Here is a 15,182-nt window from a genome sequence, read left to right as displayed (position 1 = left end):
AACAACAGCCAACGTTCGCCGCCTCAGACGGAATAAACCCTTCCGAAATTGAATCACTTCGCCGAAAAACGTTCAATTTTTTGATTTGCTCCACTCGATTAAATTTTTAATGCCCTCCCGCATGCCAACCGAACGAGGCCGGAGTTCCGAACAACGATGTCGTTCATCACTCAAAGCCAAATCGCCATGCCGGAGTGCTGCTGCGGCGCGATCCGGGGACTGATGATGGTGCGACGGCGGAGGGATGAACAAATCTCACGGCCCGCCCTTTTGATGCAAAAACATATCAACAAGACGCAAAGACGCAAATCGATGAATTTATTATTGCAAATAAAAGCTTATGAACAATAAACCCAATGAGGGAAACCGCGCGGCGGAAGCGCACATTCCGTACTCTTGCGCTGCTGGCTGGCTGTCGAGTGGGCAGTAAAACTGCATCTCCTCACTCTTCGGCGGCCGTTGGTTGGCAGATGGTTTGTGTTCCCCGTCAGCGTTTTGTGGCGAGGGGCATTTGTGAGCCGGCCAGCAATGGTTTAACGATTACGAATGAATGACCAATCCATCATGAGTTTAAACCAATTCTCTGAACTGGTTGATGCGATGGTGAGCTACATGAAGAAAAGTGTACTTGACTGCAGAATAAGAAAACGATTTTTTTAAACAAGCGTTTGATTTTAATAATAATATGATGGAGAAAGTAATCTTTTGCAAATCCCTGACGTCCACTATTTGTGTGTTCTAATGAAAAATACGTATACCAGCTGCCCGAATTCCGAATAGGAAATCATTCAAAAAAGAAGGAAATTCATTCGAATCCGAACAAGAATTTATTTGAATCTCGATAAGAAAGGCACTCAGAATAGGAACTCATTTGAATTGCAAATATGAATTCATTTATTTTCCGAACACGAATTTTTGTTCGGAATTCAAATGATTTCGAATGAAATCCTGTTCGGAGTTCGAATTAATTTCTATTCGTAATTCGAATTAACTACTGTTAGGAATGTGAATGAATGCCTATTCGAAATTCGAATGAATACCTGTTTGGAATTCGAATGAATTCCTGTTCGGAATTCGAATGAATTCCTGTTCGAATTCGAATGAATTCCTGTTCGGAAGTCGAATGAACTCCTGTTTGGGAATTCGAACGAATTCCTTTTCGGAATTCGAATGAATTCCTTTTCGGAATTCGAATGAATTCCTTTTCGGAAGACGAATGAATTCCTGTTAGGATTTCGAATGAATTCCTGTTAGGATTTCGAATGAATTCCTGTTCGGAACTCGAATGAATTCCTGTTCGGAATTCGAATGAATTCTGTTCGGAATTCGAATGAATTCCTGTTCGGAATTCGAATGAATTCCTGTTCGGAATTCGAAGGAATTCCTGTTCGGAATTCGAATGAATTCCTGTTCGGAATTCGAATGAATGCCTGTTCGGAATTCGAATGAATTCCTGTTCGGAAGTCGAATGAACTTCTGTTAGGGAATTCGAATGAATTCCTGTTCGGAAATCGAATGAATTCCTGTTCGAAACTCGAATGAATTCCTGCTCGGAATTCGAATGAATTCCTGTTCGAAACTCGAATGAATTCTTGTTCGAAACTCGAATGAATTCCTGTTCGGAATTCAAATGAATTCCTGTTCGGAATTCGAATGAATTCCTGTTCGGAATTCGAATGAATTCCTGTTCGGAATTCGAATGAACTCCTGTTTGGGAATTCGAATGAATTCCTGTTCTGAATTTGAATGAACTCCTGTTTGGGAATTCGAATGAATTCCTTTTCGGCATTCGAATGAATTCCTGTTCGGATTTCGAATGAATTCCTTTTCGCAATTCGAATGAATTCCTGTTCGGAAATCGAATGAATTCCTGTTCGAAACTCGAATGAATTCCTGCTCGGAATTCGAATGAATTCCTGTTCGAAACTCGAATGAATTCCTGTTCGAAACTCGAATGAATTCCTGTTCGGAATTCAAATGAATTCCTGTTCGGAATTCGAATGAATTCCTGTTCGGAATTCGAATGAATTCCTGTTCGGAATTCGAATGAACTCCTGTTTGGGAATTCGAATGAATTCCTGTTCTGAATTTGAATGAACTCCTGTTTGGGAATTCGAATGAATTCCTTTTCGGCATTCGAATGAATTCCTGTTCGGATTTCGAATGAATTCCTTTTCGCAATTCGAATGAACTCTTGTGCGGAACTCGAATAAATTCCTGCTCGGAATTCGAATGAATTCCTGTTCGGAATTCGAATGAATTCCTGTTCGGAATTCGAATGAATTCCTGTTCGGAATTCGAATGAATTCCTGTTCGGAATTCGAATGAATTCCTGTTCGGAATTCGAATGAATTCCTGTTCGGAATTCGAATGAATTCCTGTTCGGAATTCGAATGAATTCCTATTCGTAATTCGAATGAATTCTTGTTTGTAATTCGAATGAATTCCTGTTCGGAATTCGAATGAATTCCTGTTCGGAATTCGAATGAATTCCTATTCGGAATTCGAATGAATTCCTATTCGAGATTCGAATGAATTCCTATTCGGAATTCGAATGAATTCCTATTCGGAATTCGAATGAATTCCTATTCGGAATTCGAATGAATTCCTATTCGGAATTCGAATGAATTCCTGTTCGGAATTCGAATGAATTCCTGTTCGGAATTCGAATGAATTCCTGTTCGGAATTCGAATGAATTCCTTTTCGCAATTCGAATGAACTCTTGTGCGGAACTCGAATAAATTCCTACTCGGAATTCGAATGAATTCCTGTTCGGAATTCGAATGAGTTCCTGTTCGGAATTCGAATGAATTCCTGTTCGGAATTCGAATGAATTCCTGTTCGGAATTCGAATGAATTCCTGTTCGGAATTCGAATGAATTCCTGTTCGGAATTCGAATGAATTCCTATTCGTAATTCGAATGAATTCTTGTTCGTAATTCGAATGAATTCCTGTTCGGAATTCGAATGAATTCCTATTCGGAATTCGAATGAATTCCTGTTCGGAATTCGAATGAATTCCTATTCGGAATTCAAATGAATTACTGTTCGTAATTCAAATGAATTCCTGTTCGGAATTCGAATGAAATCCTGTTCGGAATTAGCATAAAATCCTGTCGGAATTCGAATGAAATCCTGTCCGGAGTTCGAATGAAATCCTGTTCGGAATTCGAATGAATTCCTGTTCGGAATTTGAATGAATTCCTGTTCGGAGTTCTAATGAATTTCTGTTCGGAATTCGAATGAATTCCTGTTCGGAATTCGAATGAATTCCTGTTCGGAATTTGAATGAATTCCTGTTAGGAATTGAAGGAATTCTTGTTCGGAATTCGAATGAATTCCTGTTCGGAATTCGAATGAATTTCTGTTCGGAAATCGAATGAATTTTTGTTCGTAATTCGAATGAATTCCTGTTCGGAATTCTAATGAATTCCTGTTTGGAAGTCGACTGAATTATGTTTGTAATTCAAAAGAATGATAGTTCGGAATTTGAATATAATTCTGGTCGGAAATCTTTTCAGTAGTTCGGATGAATTTCTATCAAGATGAATGCATATGCCTAACTGGAATTCAGATGAGTTCATGTTCGAAACCCAAGTAATAGAAGTTCATCCAATTTCTGATTTTCCAAATTAAGAAAAGGAGCTTGTACAAAATCCCAATTGGAATTCAAAATACTTATCCTTTCTGATCCAAAAGATGGGTCCATTCAAATTCTCGATAAAACGTCTTTAAAATTTCGTTCTATTTCCTAATATGAGTTTCCTGTGTTCGATTTTGGAATAGAAACTGATCGGTCCTAAAATCGTACTGCGTTCAAATCCCGAATGAGATTGATATAAAATAGGAATTTATTCATGTTCTTAGTAGAATTTGGTTAAATATAATGTGAAAATCCGTTCGAGTTCCAAATCAAAATTCCGTTGAGTTCCAAATAGAAGTTCTTTCGAATTCCGGATAACAATGCATGAGAACTATGAACAGAAAGTCGTTCGATTACGAATAAAAATTCGTTCGAATTCCGAATAGGAAACAACAGAGCCCTACCATCCGAGGCATGCGCATGGTGAATTAGAGTCTAACGCAACACCCGAAGTGGGTCCACGACTGTACCACAATATTTGAAAATTTGAATAATTTAAATAGACAAATATTGTACCCAAACAGAGTGGAGAGACCCGGCCGTGGTGTCGATGTCGTGCTACACAGCCATTGTAATTGATGTTTTGTGTTGGTAATTAGTGGCGGCAGTCAAGTACCCCTCGGACTCGGCAGTTCGAGAGATACACACCACGTGGTAAAATGTAATCGCAATTCGCCTGGGAAATCGACGGCCACCAGACCGGACCAGTCAGTGGAAGACGATAGATGATCGAAGACGCATTGGTCGGCCCAAAGTGAAACCCCCTTTCTAAATTAATGGCCAGGGTAAACATAAACCGCGCAATTGTGGCGTGATTGCGGACACAATGTTGCATTTTAATTTCGAAATCATATGTAAATAATCCAGCGGATCCATTTCCCAGCCGAGTCGCTCACGCTCGGTGCGCCGGTTAATTGCTGCGCCATTTTTCACGATGCATAAAACTGTGCGCTGTGGCTGCTCCGCTGTGGACCATATTAAGGCTGCGATGGGATGACGCCATCTTTGACGTTTGTCCGGGGACTTCGTCCTCAGGGCAGTCCCCCCATCCATCGAAAGCCAGTTCGTCAGCGTGAAACACGACTCGAAAGCGAAATAAGTCAATTAATTCATCAAGATGTCGTCGTCGTCTTCGACGTGGTCGTCGTCATTCGTCAGAGTATTCTCCCGAGGGTCGCGCGCGCTCTTGATAAGCCATCGCCGCCGCGCCGGTCCGTGGGGTGCGAAGGAAGCTACGGAAGACCATGCATACGAAATGAGGTAACAAACACCAACCGGAGGGGAAACCGTGGAAGCGATGCTGCAGGAAGCATTGATTCGCTTCACTTCACTCCCCACAAACCGGCGGTGACGTTCCTCGCCCCGTCTGGTTGGTGTCTCTTGCACAAGAAGAGGCGGGGCTGCGACGAGCGGTGGCGATCGACTCCGATCCGATCGATGGCTGGTTCTGGGTGGAAAACGATTGCAAGATTTTTCTCGTGGTTGATGGTAGGGTATACGCAAACAGGACGGACGAAGAGTTGATTGGATTGAAATTCATTCGGGTCCATGACGAGGACGACAATGACGACGACGGTGCGAGAGGCAAGCATAAATTACGAATGTGAACCTTTGGAGACCCTACAGCAAGCAGTGCAAAGCGCTGTCAGGCTTCGCTTCGAAGGATTCGTCCAGCTGATGCTGCTGTGGCGGTGCAAAAATAATGGCTATAAAACCGATTTCAATTCCATCATTTCTGCATCACCTTGAGTGATTATATTTTTTTCGCCCGTGTCCATCTCTGGCAAATATTAAAATATATGCGCATTCATTGGATCGCGGATGACGAGCCGCCGCGTCGCGTCGGACCCAAGTGGAGAGTGCTATCCGGTGAGGAGCGATGATTTATCATCTCTCTACCGCCCTTGTTTTATGTGTTTTAATTTTATTCTTCGCTTGTTGTGGCATTTTTAATGATTATTCCATCAATTCTACGGCGAATTGTGGATTGCGGGCCGGACCCGTTTAATATGATGCGATGAATTTCTTCCATTTTATGGTAGGATTTTTGCGAGCTTCTTATGGATAGGGAATTCAACACGACTTCAGCGTTTCTCTTGTACGTATTTCGCGAATTCGTTATCCAAAGATGATTGCAACGAATCAATCCTTGTGCAGCAAATTTGTAAATGTAATGTAAATTTTTTTTAAATCAGCTACATTTTTTTCGAATAAAACTTGAAATGCATAAAATATGCCTCTATAAAACCGTTACTCCTGAACTAGTCCTACCATAGCATTTTAAACAGCTAGAGGTTTTTTATCTTGGCTTTTTTCGACACTATTTTCTGACCAGCAAGATTTATGTTGGTGGTTTTCATTGCAAAAATTACAGCAACGAGGTAAAGATAGCGAAAAAAAAAACAAACAATCATTTTTCGCCCTTGGAATCACATGCGAGTACTTCCAGAAGTAAGTATAAAGTACTATGAAATATTATAAAGTGACAACTGTTAATCGATATGTTATGTACTACGAAAGTGTTGAGGCATGTAAATATGGATTACATTTCTTTTTTTTGTTCGCTTGATCATAACAATCATGCGACAAATGCTGTTCAAACCAAAGAAGGTTTTTCGTAGACTTGCAATTCATGCAAAAATTTAAGTCCATGAAAATACTGTCAAAATCTTCAGTGATCAAATAATTTGTGCTGAATTAGAAATTGCTGTATTTATCGAATTTTTAATTTCAATAACTTCATATTCCAATGCAGCTCTTCTTTATGAGTAAAGGTGGAACACTAAAGAAAGGGATGTCTTACAATTGCGCAATGATTGCCGAATATTTTTGAAGATCATCGTCTGCCAGTTGTCAGTCTGATTCTCGCTAAGAAAAAACAAAAAAAGGCTTGTCGATCGATCCAAGTCTGACTATCTCAGACGATGATGTAGTACAGAACAGTATGGATGAATGTGTGTTCATAATTACTAACCACGGACAAATTAGTGGCTCTTTTCTGTTTTTTTTGGACTTTATTATATTTTGCTTCATTCTAGATTAACCGGAAAAGATTCTCTTCGCGTGTCAAGCTTAGATACTGCCAAGCATAGTGCGAAAATTCTTAAATTATGGGGAAGGGTAGTCCGGAAGGTCCTGCATCTCCGCGAATCTGCAACGGTTCTGTATTTTGATGCGTTGTCCGTATTGCATCGGTGGTGCTTAGATCCGTAGAAAGCCCGTTCACCATTGACAAAGAGGCTAATTGCCGAAACAGAGTGTTCAGGGGGGCCAAGGTGAAGAATAATGTAATGTAGTCATGCGTCCTTTCAGAAGCAAATGAGTGCTGCCATCATAGCCTCATCGTCTAGTATCGTACCGAATACTGACCGGGATCCCATAAAGCTCCATAGGATGGTCGTATTTGGGACAGCGACATGTGAAATGATCAACACTGTTTTCGATGCCACATAGATCATAACGATACCGGAAAGGGCCTCCTGCCGAACTTTTAGGAGACCCTTGTGTAACCGATCTGGAGCTTGGAGATGACAATTTGCTCATTTTGGGAGATCGGGTCGCTTCAAGAACCAGTAGACCCATTTATCTTCATCAAGAAGACCGATCTTCCAGCATCCCACAGCAAAGCCCAGTCCATACCGAAGAAGACAGCTTTGCCGCTGTTTGGGATGACCCGCCGATAAGAAGGAAAGAGGCGGCATCCACAGACGTCACTTTCGCGGGACTGTTGGAAACAGGCGAGAGGACCCTGATGAGACTTCGATGAGCGGAACAGGTTAGCTGAAGGCCATAGAGCAAACGGTGATCAATTATGGATTGGCTTTGCAAGGATTTTCAGCGGGTTGATGCCCGTCTTGTTGGGCACCTATTCCGTCCAAAAGTGCGGCATGAAAGTGAGCTTTCGGTCGACGCTCACTCCAAGGACTCGGACGATCTCCGGTTGAGTATGACCTCGAGGCCGAATTTTATTGATGGCTCCGACCACAACAGATGTGTCCCGGGCACACTTGTCGGTGTTCATTGTGAAGCCTTCGTATGAGACCCACCGATGAATAGCACTTACCGCAGCCTGTGTCTATATCCTGGTCCGTCCGAATGTCCTACCAACGACAACAAGGAGACGTCGTCGGTTCTGCTTTCTTGGTAATGAGGAAGAGGGGAACTGTCAGAATAGAACCTTGGAGTACGCCAGTTTCTTCAGTGAATTCATTGGAAGCGTTGCCGCCAAACAGCACCCGGATGTTTTTTATGAAGGTAAGCAAATTGCCAGTAGTACCCCATTCTTGGAGCTTATAGGGGATCCATGGCGTCCAGGTCCTACTAAATGTTTTGGCAATGTCAAGCTAGACGAGGTGAACATGCTTACCTTCTTAATGCTCGTTTTGTAGTACGTTGTCCAGGTTAGCAAAGTAAGTGCTGGTACCGTATCCTGGGCGAATGACGGGCTGTTGGTAACCGAACCATCTGGGTTGAGTTGATACTATCGATCAGTTCTTACCATTGTTTAGATTTCGCCTCCTTGATGACGATCTTGCATTGTCGATGTTTTTTATTGTAACAATCCAGGACGTCTGGCATAAGAGGGTGGTCGTTGTTAAGTCTCAAGGTACGCAAGGTCTTTCGCCTCGCATTGACAGCACGCCGATACTCCCCGGTCCACCATCTGAGGGCTCAACGGCCGGGACGGCCACTAAATTACGGGATTGTTTGCTGGGCAACAGCGAGAACTTCGTTGGTGAACTCGGTGAAGGAGGTTGATCCGTGCAGACAATCGGCATGGCGTGCTCGTGCTCCTCCCAATCCGCGTCACCATATTACCAACGGCTTTTCTTGATGTAGATAGCAGGGGGAGCGTTAGCTAAGATCTGTATGAGGTAACATTTTTTTCCTTTGTTGGTCCAGAGCTCGAACCTAGTTGATCCATCTCGCTATATGAGGTAATGATTACTTCCACACCAGGTAGGACGATTCTACTTACTGTGGGGATGTCAATAGCTGTGACCGAATTCCCGTGAGGTGAGAAGGTGAGAGACCCGTCATTAACGTGACGAGAACATCTTGTTAGAACGCTTCTGATAGAATGACGCCTCAAGGGAGATTCTGGCGAAGGCAAACAAACAGCATCGTTCAACTATACTAAAAAGTGGCTCATTTGAGAACTACAATCTAAAGAAAATATGCGTTGGAGTTTTGGCGTGATTTGCTAAATAATAAAATATCTACAATTATTAACATGCTAATTTGTTTAACGCACTCAGCTGTTGAAAAAGGGTATTCTGGTAACGCTTAATGTCTTTTCGAAAATATATGCTGGTACAGAACAGTATGTGACGTAATTGCAGCATGTAGAAAACGGTATAGAAAATGTAGAAATTTTAAAATCTCTGATTTTATGGACTAATAATACCCATTCGCTGGCGAAAGAGCAAGCTGAAATATCACATTGATGGCAACAAAAAGCAGGGGAAAGAGCCTTGCGGACCAAACAAACCCATAACATTGGAAGATGCTCAACGAGAGATGGCCAAACTAGAAGAGCGGTCTGTCTTTTTTGGTGTACAGTATTTTTTTTTTGAAAATCGTTTTTCGAAACATTTTGTTGTTTGAATTGTTTATTCAGCTCCAAAAATTTATATAAGGGGCCTTTCATAAATTACGTAACGCTGTAGGGTGAAGGAGGGGGTCAGGCAGAGCGTTACGATCCATACCAAAAAATTAAACCTTTTATACAAAAAGTGTTAGCAGGGGGAGGATGGGGGTCCAAAATCATTAAATTTAGCATTAAGTAGTTTGTAAAAGAACCCTAACACGATTGTTTCTACCTGGAAATTAATGTAAAACACCTGACAAAATCAGGGAATTTTGTTTTTACAGATGAGTAGAAACCTAGGGTAGTCGGTATTGGCCATTTTGACAAATACCGGTATTCGGTATATGGTGGAGTTAATACCGGTAATACCGGTAGAATACCGGTTTTTGTGTAAATTTCAGGTACTAAAAGAAAAACTATTGATTTGGGCTTTTGGATGTAAAACAATATTTGTTGACAAACTTCAGATGTTAAAATCATTGCTTGTTAAGCTGGGCAAAGCGAAACTAAAGTAGACATTAGGAAAGATATGTATAAAATGCGCCGGTTGGGTAAAATGCGCCACCCCCTTTTCTTGGTTTATATCCCAAATTTTGTCTCAAAAACGTAGGCAGCTGAAGCCAAAACAAATTTGTATGCCGTCAAACGAAAAAACTCAGTCAAAAATTCTGTATTAAAAATTTAAAAAATAAAACATTATTTTGGCTCATTCCAACGCAATTTCGGCGTTTCTGTCCTCAATGCTTTTCTTTAGATACAAAAAATATTTCCACCTCATTACCATCAGTCTGAGACATTGACTAACTGAAAGGATAGAGTGGACACTAATCTTGTGCAGAATAGTTTGAAAATTTTGGTGGAAAATATTAGAAAATTTTGATTATCTTTTTTGGCTGGCGCATATTGCCCAGCATCGTTCATTTTAAATTGAAATTATCAATTTTGGAATAAAATCGTTTTGTTGCAATATTGCTGACTTTACATGAATATTTTTGGACCACATAATGACTGATATGTTAGATTATTGATAAACACTTCGAAAATACATGTTTTCGGAGGAAATCACCATTAAATTAAATTATTAGCTTAGGGGGGCGCATATTGACCGCATCTCCCCTACATACCAAGCGACTCATCTCCCAATCCGCATTGGATTTTGTTGGCAATGTTGAGAATGCTCTCTCTGGTTCAACCGAGGTTGGACGAATGGTTCCAAGACCGTCAAAAATCAGTGTCAAATACTTGCCCTTAATTCCTTCAGATTCACAGTAGGAGAATTCCTTACGGATTGCATGTAAGGATCCTGGCGTCAACGTTTTTGCCACCAGCAACACAAGTGTTTTGCTCTGCTACAGTCTCTTCACAAGTTCTTCTTCAAACGATAAACCAGAAAAATTATTCATAGAGGCATATTATTCGTACCGATCGTCAGGTATGGTCGTTGTCTCAGTTTCAACCAGAGCATAAAATAATCACCTTCACAAAGCAACTTCGGGCCGAATATTGACAAACGTCGCATGACTATTCAAAACATAGAATGACTTACTCAGTTTTCTTCTTCACATATTCATTCATTTGATTGGTACTGATAATGGTCACTGCGTTTAAAGAAAACATAATTGGCCTTGATTATGTTGGCTTTTGGCACTAAAATTGTCCCTCAGTTCAACGTCGGGATCAGATCTATGTGAGTAATTGTTGAAATCATCTTTAAAGTGTTTAGTTTTACAGTAATTTATTAGTTCACAAAATCTAAATAAATACTCACTGACTGATATTTGATCGGAAATTGTCAATGTTCAGCCGAATATGAATATGTACGAAGTGAGGGTGACAAAGAAGGCCGATGGGCTTCACCAAAAGTATTCGATTATTTCAAGCTCTGGTTTCAACGATCGCATCAGGAATGATTAGACGCTTCAAGATCTCGTCCGCTTGCTTAATCAAAGTAGCTCTGGATGCCTCGAAGAAAATGCCAAAATCATTTCTAATTATTTGATTCACGGCAGAATTATATTTAAAAAAATCAAAAAGATCGACGTATTTGGATTCGTTCCTTAAAAGCATCGAATAAGGGGCAGAAATTTCTGTGGTTTGATTTGATAATTGTTCTAACATGTATTAGAGCGCCACGTGGGCATCATATAGAGTGCATGACTCACTGAGGACTAGTTCCACAGCAGCTTGAACTGGTTCGAGGGCTTGAATTACTTTACCAACCACCAAACAATCGTCACTGAAGTTGAATTTGTATTAAAGCTTCAACTCATGAATCCCTTTGAGCATAGATAACATGTTATTCCAGCGTATCTTGGCATCAGCCACTAATTCAAATTCTTTTCCGAATTCAAAACGGACATATTTTTGCAGATAATCGTTTTTCACAGGAAAAGAAATATTGCGGCTCGTCCCTTTTTCGTAATTCCATACATTGCGGGAAAATTCTCGACGATGTTAACAATGTTCATTGTAGAAAAAAGGTCATTCGCAGTTTGACAGATGGCTAAGAGGATGAAGCAAGAGGTATGATTAATGAAGATGTTAATCGATTTTCGTTGTAACGTTCAGTCAATAACGCTTACTCGGGAAAAGTTACTCATGCGCGCATTTAAATGTTGTATTTTTTGCACGATGAGTCTTTACTGCTTGTAATCGAATATTTGTCCCATCTATGCTGGATTTCTTAAAAATATGGGTCAGATATGCGATTACAGGCAGTTGAGCTGATACATGTACGTGAAAATTATTCGAGATTTTTTATACTGACAGCAACATTTGAAATACCGAAAATACCGGTATTTTCCATCTCTAATACCGGTATTTTTGGTACCCAAAATTGTCCGGGAATACACACGCAGCCCGCAGTGACAGTCCATTCAGTTCACACGCTGGTGCGTGAAAGTGACGGCCGTATATAAATACATGGATGAATACTATCACTTGAAAGAAAAAGACAGGAAATTTGTGCCGAATGATCATCAGGTTCAGCCCGCTGTTGGCTAAGATATTTCAGGTTTGTCTTTCTGAGTGAAAGGCATTGTTGCTGATTAAGCAATGGTGCTGATATCCATTTTAGATTTAAAAAATTCGCCGTATTACATGTAAATATTTTAAAAAAGTCCGAAAAAAATAGTTTCCAGAATATTTTGAAGAAAGGCAAAACATTATTTCATACTTTGGTTTTTATTTTCTGAGAAACTATATCATTAAACTTGACTTAGACCAGGAGTGTGTTGCCACAAAATTAAATAATATTTCATTGACGTATTAGCAGAACCTCCTCTATTTCAGTAGGGTTACTGCTCTTTGACTTATTTCTTAGTTTTGTGATTTTTTCAGCAAAAAGCACACATGTTATCAATAAGAAGCAACGAAATTGGTGCTGTATTTCTTTGTTTAGCGGTGAGATCAATATATGTTCAATGAAATGGAAAACGGGACAGTCCCCTTAAAATAGCACCTTTTGCCCAAGTCTAAAAATTTAATTATTAGAATTTTTAAACTTTAAATGCTATCAACAATAAGAAATTTGTAAATGCCCGACAATAAGGGTCTAATAGTTAGAAACAAAGCAATTCTGATTATGTATTTAACTAGTAGTTTTATTCCCAGAAGTTTTGAATAAACAAATTGCTAATAATTTTACACAGCATGGAAGTTTTTGTTTCCAATATCAATACCTCTAATCAAACCCCATAAATTCAAAAGTTAAATGTAAATACGTTACGTTTATATAAGTCCTACGTCTACTCACGGTTATGTTTAAAATTTGTCTAAAAGGGCGAGAAACTGTTTCGGACAAGCATCCCAAGAGAGAGTTTGAATATGATTTTTTTTTCAATGTGAAGGGCGAAACTGTTGGGTGAAAATTTCCTTATTAGCTTTCAAGATGAAGAGAAAACCCTTGTGCAAAATTGGTATTCGTTCGCTGATTCTGAATAACTGTACACTGTACTGAACCAATGTGCGAATATGTGTAAAAATAATAAGTCTTAGTTAAGTCCGCGAGTCGATTGGTAACAACACGGGTTTCCTTCCAAAGAAATGTTAGGTTCTGAAGTGATTATATAGCCTTTACGTTTACGAAAAATTATTAAAACATATGCTCTGCTTTTAAAGCATCCAGCAGAAACAGATTGATATTTGTACCATTTTAGCGCAGTCTGCCGTCACTAATAAATGTTGCAGGAATATAATATCAATAGTTAATACCGCAAACCAAGTAAAGTGCGCACTTCTCAGTTACAATTCAATACCTACCCACTATTCCGTAGTCCGATCTTTTTTCAGTCGTCGATCTGAATCCCACAGGTTGTTTAACTGCGAACGCGTCGTTAACCGCGTGGAAAAAAAACTGTTAGCGACCCACCAAGTCAGCCAACTACACGCAATCGCTCGCTCGATCACACATTAGGTACCTTTTGTTTGAACAATTAAGTGATTGTTTGAATTATTCCCCTCCTTGGGCACAGCCCCCTTTTCCCAGGGGGGTTTGTTTCGGTTCGCATGGGTCGTCGCCGTAGCAACGCGACATAATTAAAAAAAACCCGAACAATATGCGGGTTTTAAAAGAGGTTTTGGTGATTCAGAGATGGAAATGTCGCATGTATTTGTGTATGTGTGTGGGTCTGTCTGTGTACAGACGTTCTGTGGTGACAATAACAACCAATTTTACACGGCGAAATGCTCAAATAAAAGTCATTTATCCGTGACAATCAAACAAGCCCCACGCGATATTGTAGTATAAGGTGACGAAATGGACACAACACTTTGGCTGGGGTGGAATGAGGAGGGAGGAAACAACCCAGCCCGTGTTGTGGGTTGGTTGATTGGCCGGACGTGCGGTTTTGATTGTAAACATTTAATCGAATGATGTCATATTGGTGTTTGCTTTGTTTGGTGATACGATCGCAGGGTGATGATTTGGTATAAATGGTTGATATTGAAGAGCTATTTCAAATATAATCGGAATGCCTTTTACATAAGTTGAAGAGAAAGTAGAAGAACATTTTCCAAAAGAGTTTCAAAGCTATTATTGAAAAAATATCGAGATCATTCGAGTATTTATGAAGCAGATCTAGCTTGCGTCGTAATTCTAAACATCGTAATCCTTGAGCCGTGACTCCATATGAATTAAGTAACATGGCTTCTCAATATCGCACTGACAGATTTCCTTTCAGTTATACAACATTCGTAACAAAACGTTCATCGCGAGATCTGACCCTGCGCGGTGATAAGTTAAAACTGATTTCCATTTCGTCAGCAATCCATTCGACCGGATGACCATCCGCCGCCACGATGGTGACAAATGATGATGACACATCTCTCGCCGCTTTTGTTCTTTTGTCATCCCAACCGCCGCATTGAACGGTATTGAACCGCAATCGCCGACCGGCCAGAGCCAGCCGAAATTGTCACTCCCATGCGGGTGCGTGTGAGCGTCAATCAGTCGGTAATCGACGACTCGAAATTTGTCCACGCCATTCATTCCACGTAACGGCGGCGGCGGCGGCGCGGTCGGTGGTGTAACACGTATTGACGAGTAAGAAAAAGGATGAAAGCGAGGAAAATCGAAACTTACTGAGTCCTCAGCGTGAAGGCCGCGCTGGTGATGCTCGATGGCAGATGCAGTCCCTTGATGATCTCCTGCCAGAGTTTCTTGTTGATCACGTCCACCAGGCCGCCACGGGCGATCACCAAGTTGTACAGTTCGTACAGGTCCAGCACCGATTTGGCCATGATCGGGAGTCGGTTGATTGGAGTTCCTGAAATTGAAATACCGAGAAAATTAAAGTTAGTTAAACTATCGATTTTTCGGTGAATTTGATTAACGCTTTCACGCGCGGAATGGCCGCAGCCCTTTCAATCGTAATGCATGGAAGGAATTTATCCGATAATTCTTCGACTACGACAACCAATCGATCGCGACGAAATTACGCGCTTGTCTC

At 40.6% G+C, this 15,182-nt stretch overlaps 1 protein-coding gene across 2 annotated transcripts in view; it reads right to left on the bottom strand.

Moving 5' to 3' along the window:
• LOC134210235 (protein dead ringer) overlaps positions 1 to 15,182 on the bottom strand; it is a 274,077-nt gene that overhangs the window by 34,700 nt on the left and 224,195 nt on the right. For both annotated transcript variants that reach the window (XM_062686279.1, XM_062686280.1), the window contains exon 5: positions 14,816 to 14,999. In XM_062686279.1, the coding sequence (XP_062542263.1) occupies positions 14,816 to 14,999 (184 nt within the window). The remainder of the gene's footprint in view (positions 1 to 14,815; positions 15,000 to 15,182) is intronic.

Source organism: Armigeres subalbatus, chromosome 2, assembly GCF_024139115.2.
Source record: "Armigeres subalbatus isolate Guangzhou_Male chromosome 2, GZ_Asu_2, whole genome shotgun sequence".
In the NCBI taxonomy this organism is placed as follows: Eukaryota; Metazoa; Arthropoda; class Insecta; order Diptera; family Culicidae; genus Armigeres; species Armigeres subalbatus.
Note: the sequence above shows the minus strand (reverse complement) of the source record. Positions and strands in the feature narration are given on the sequence as shown.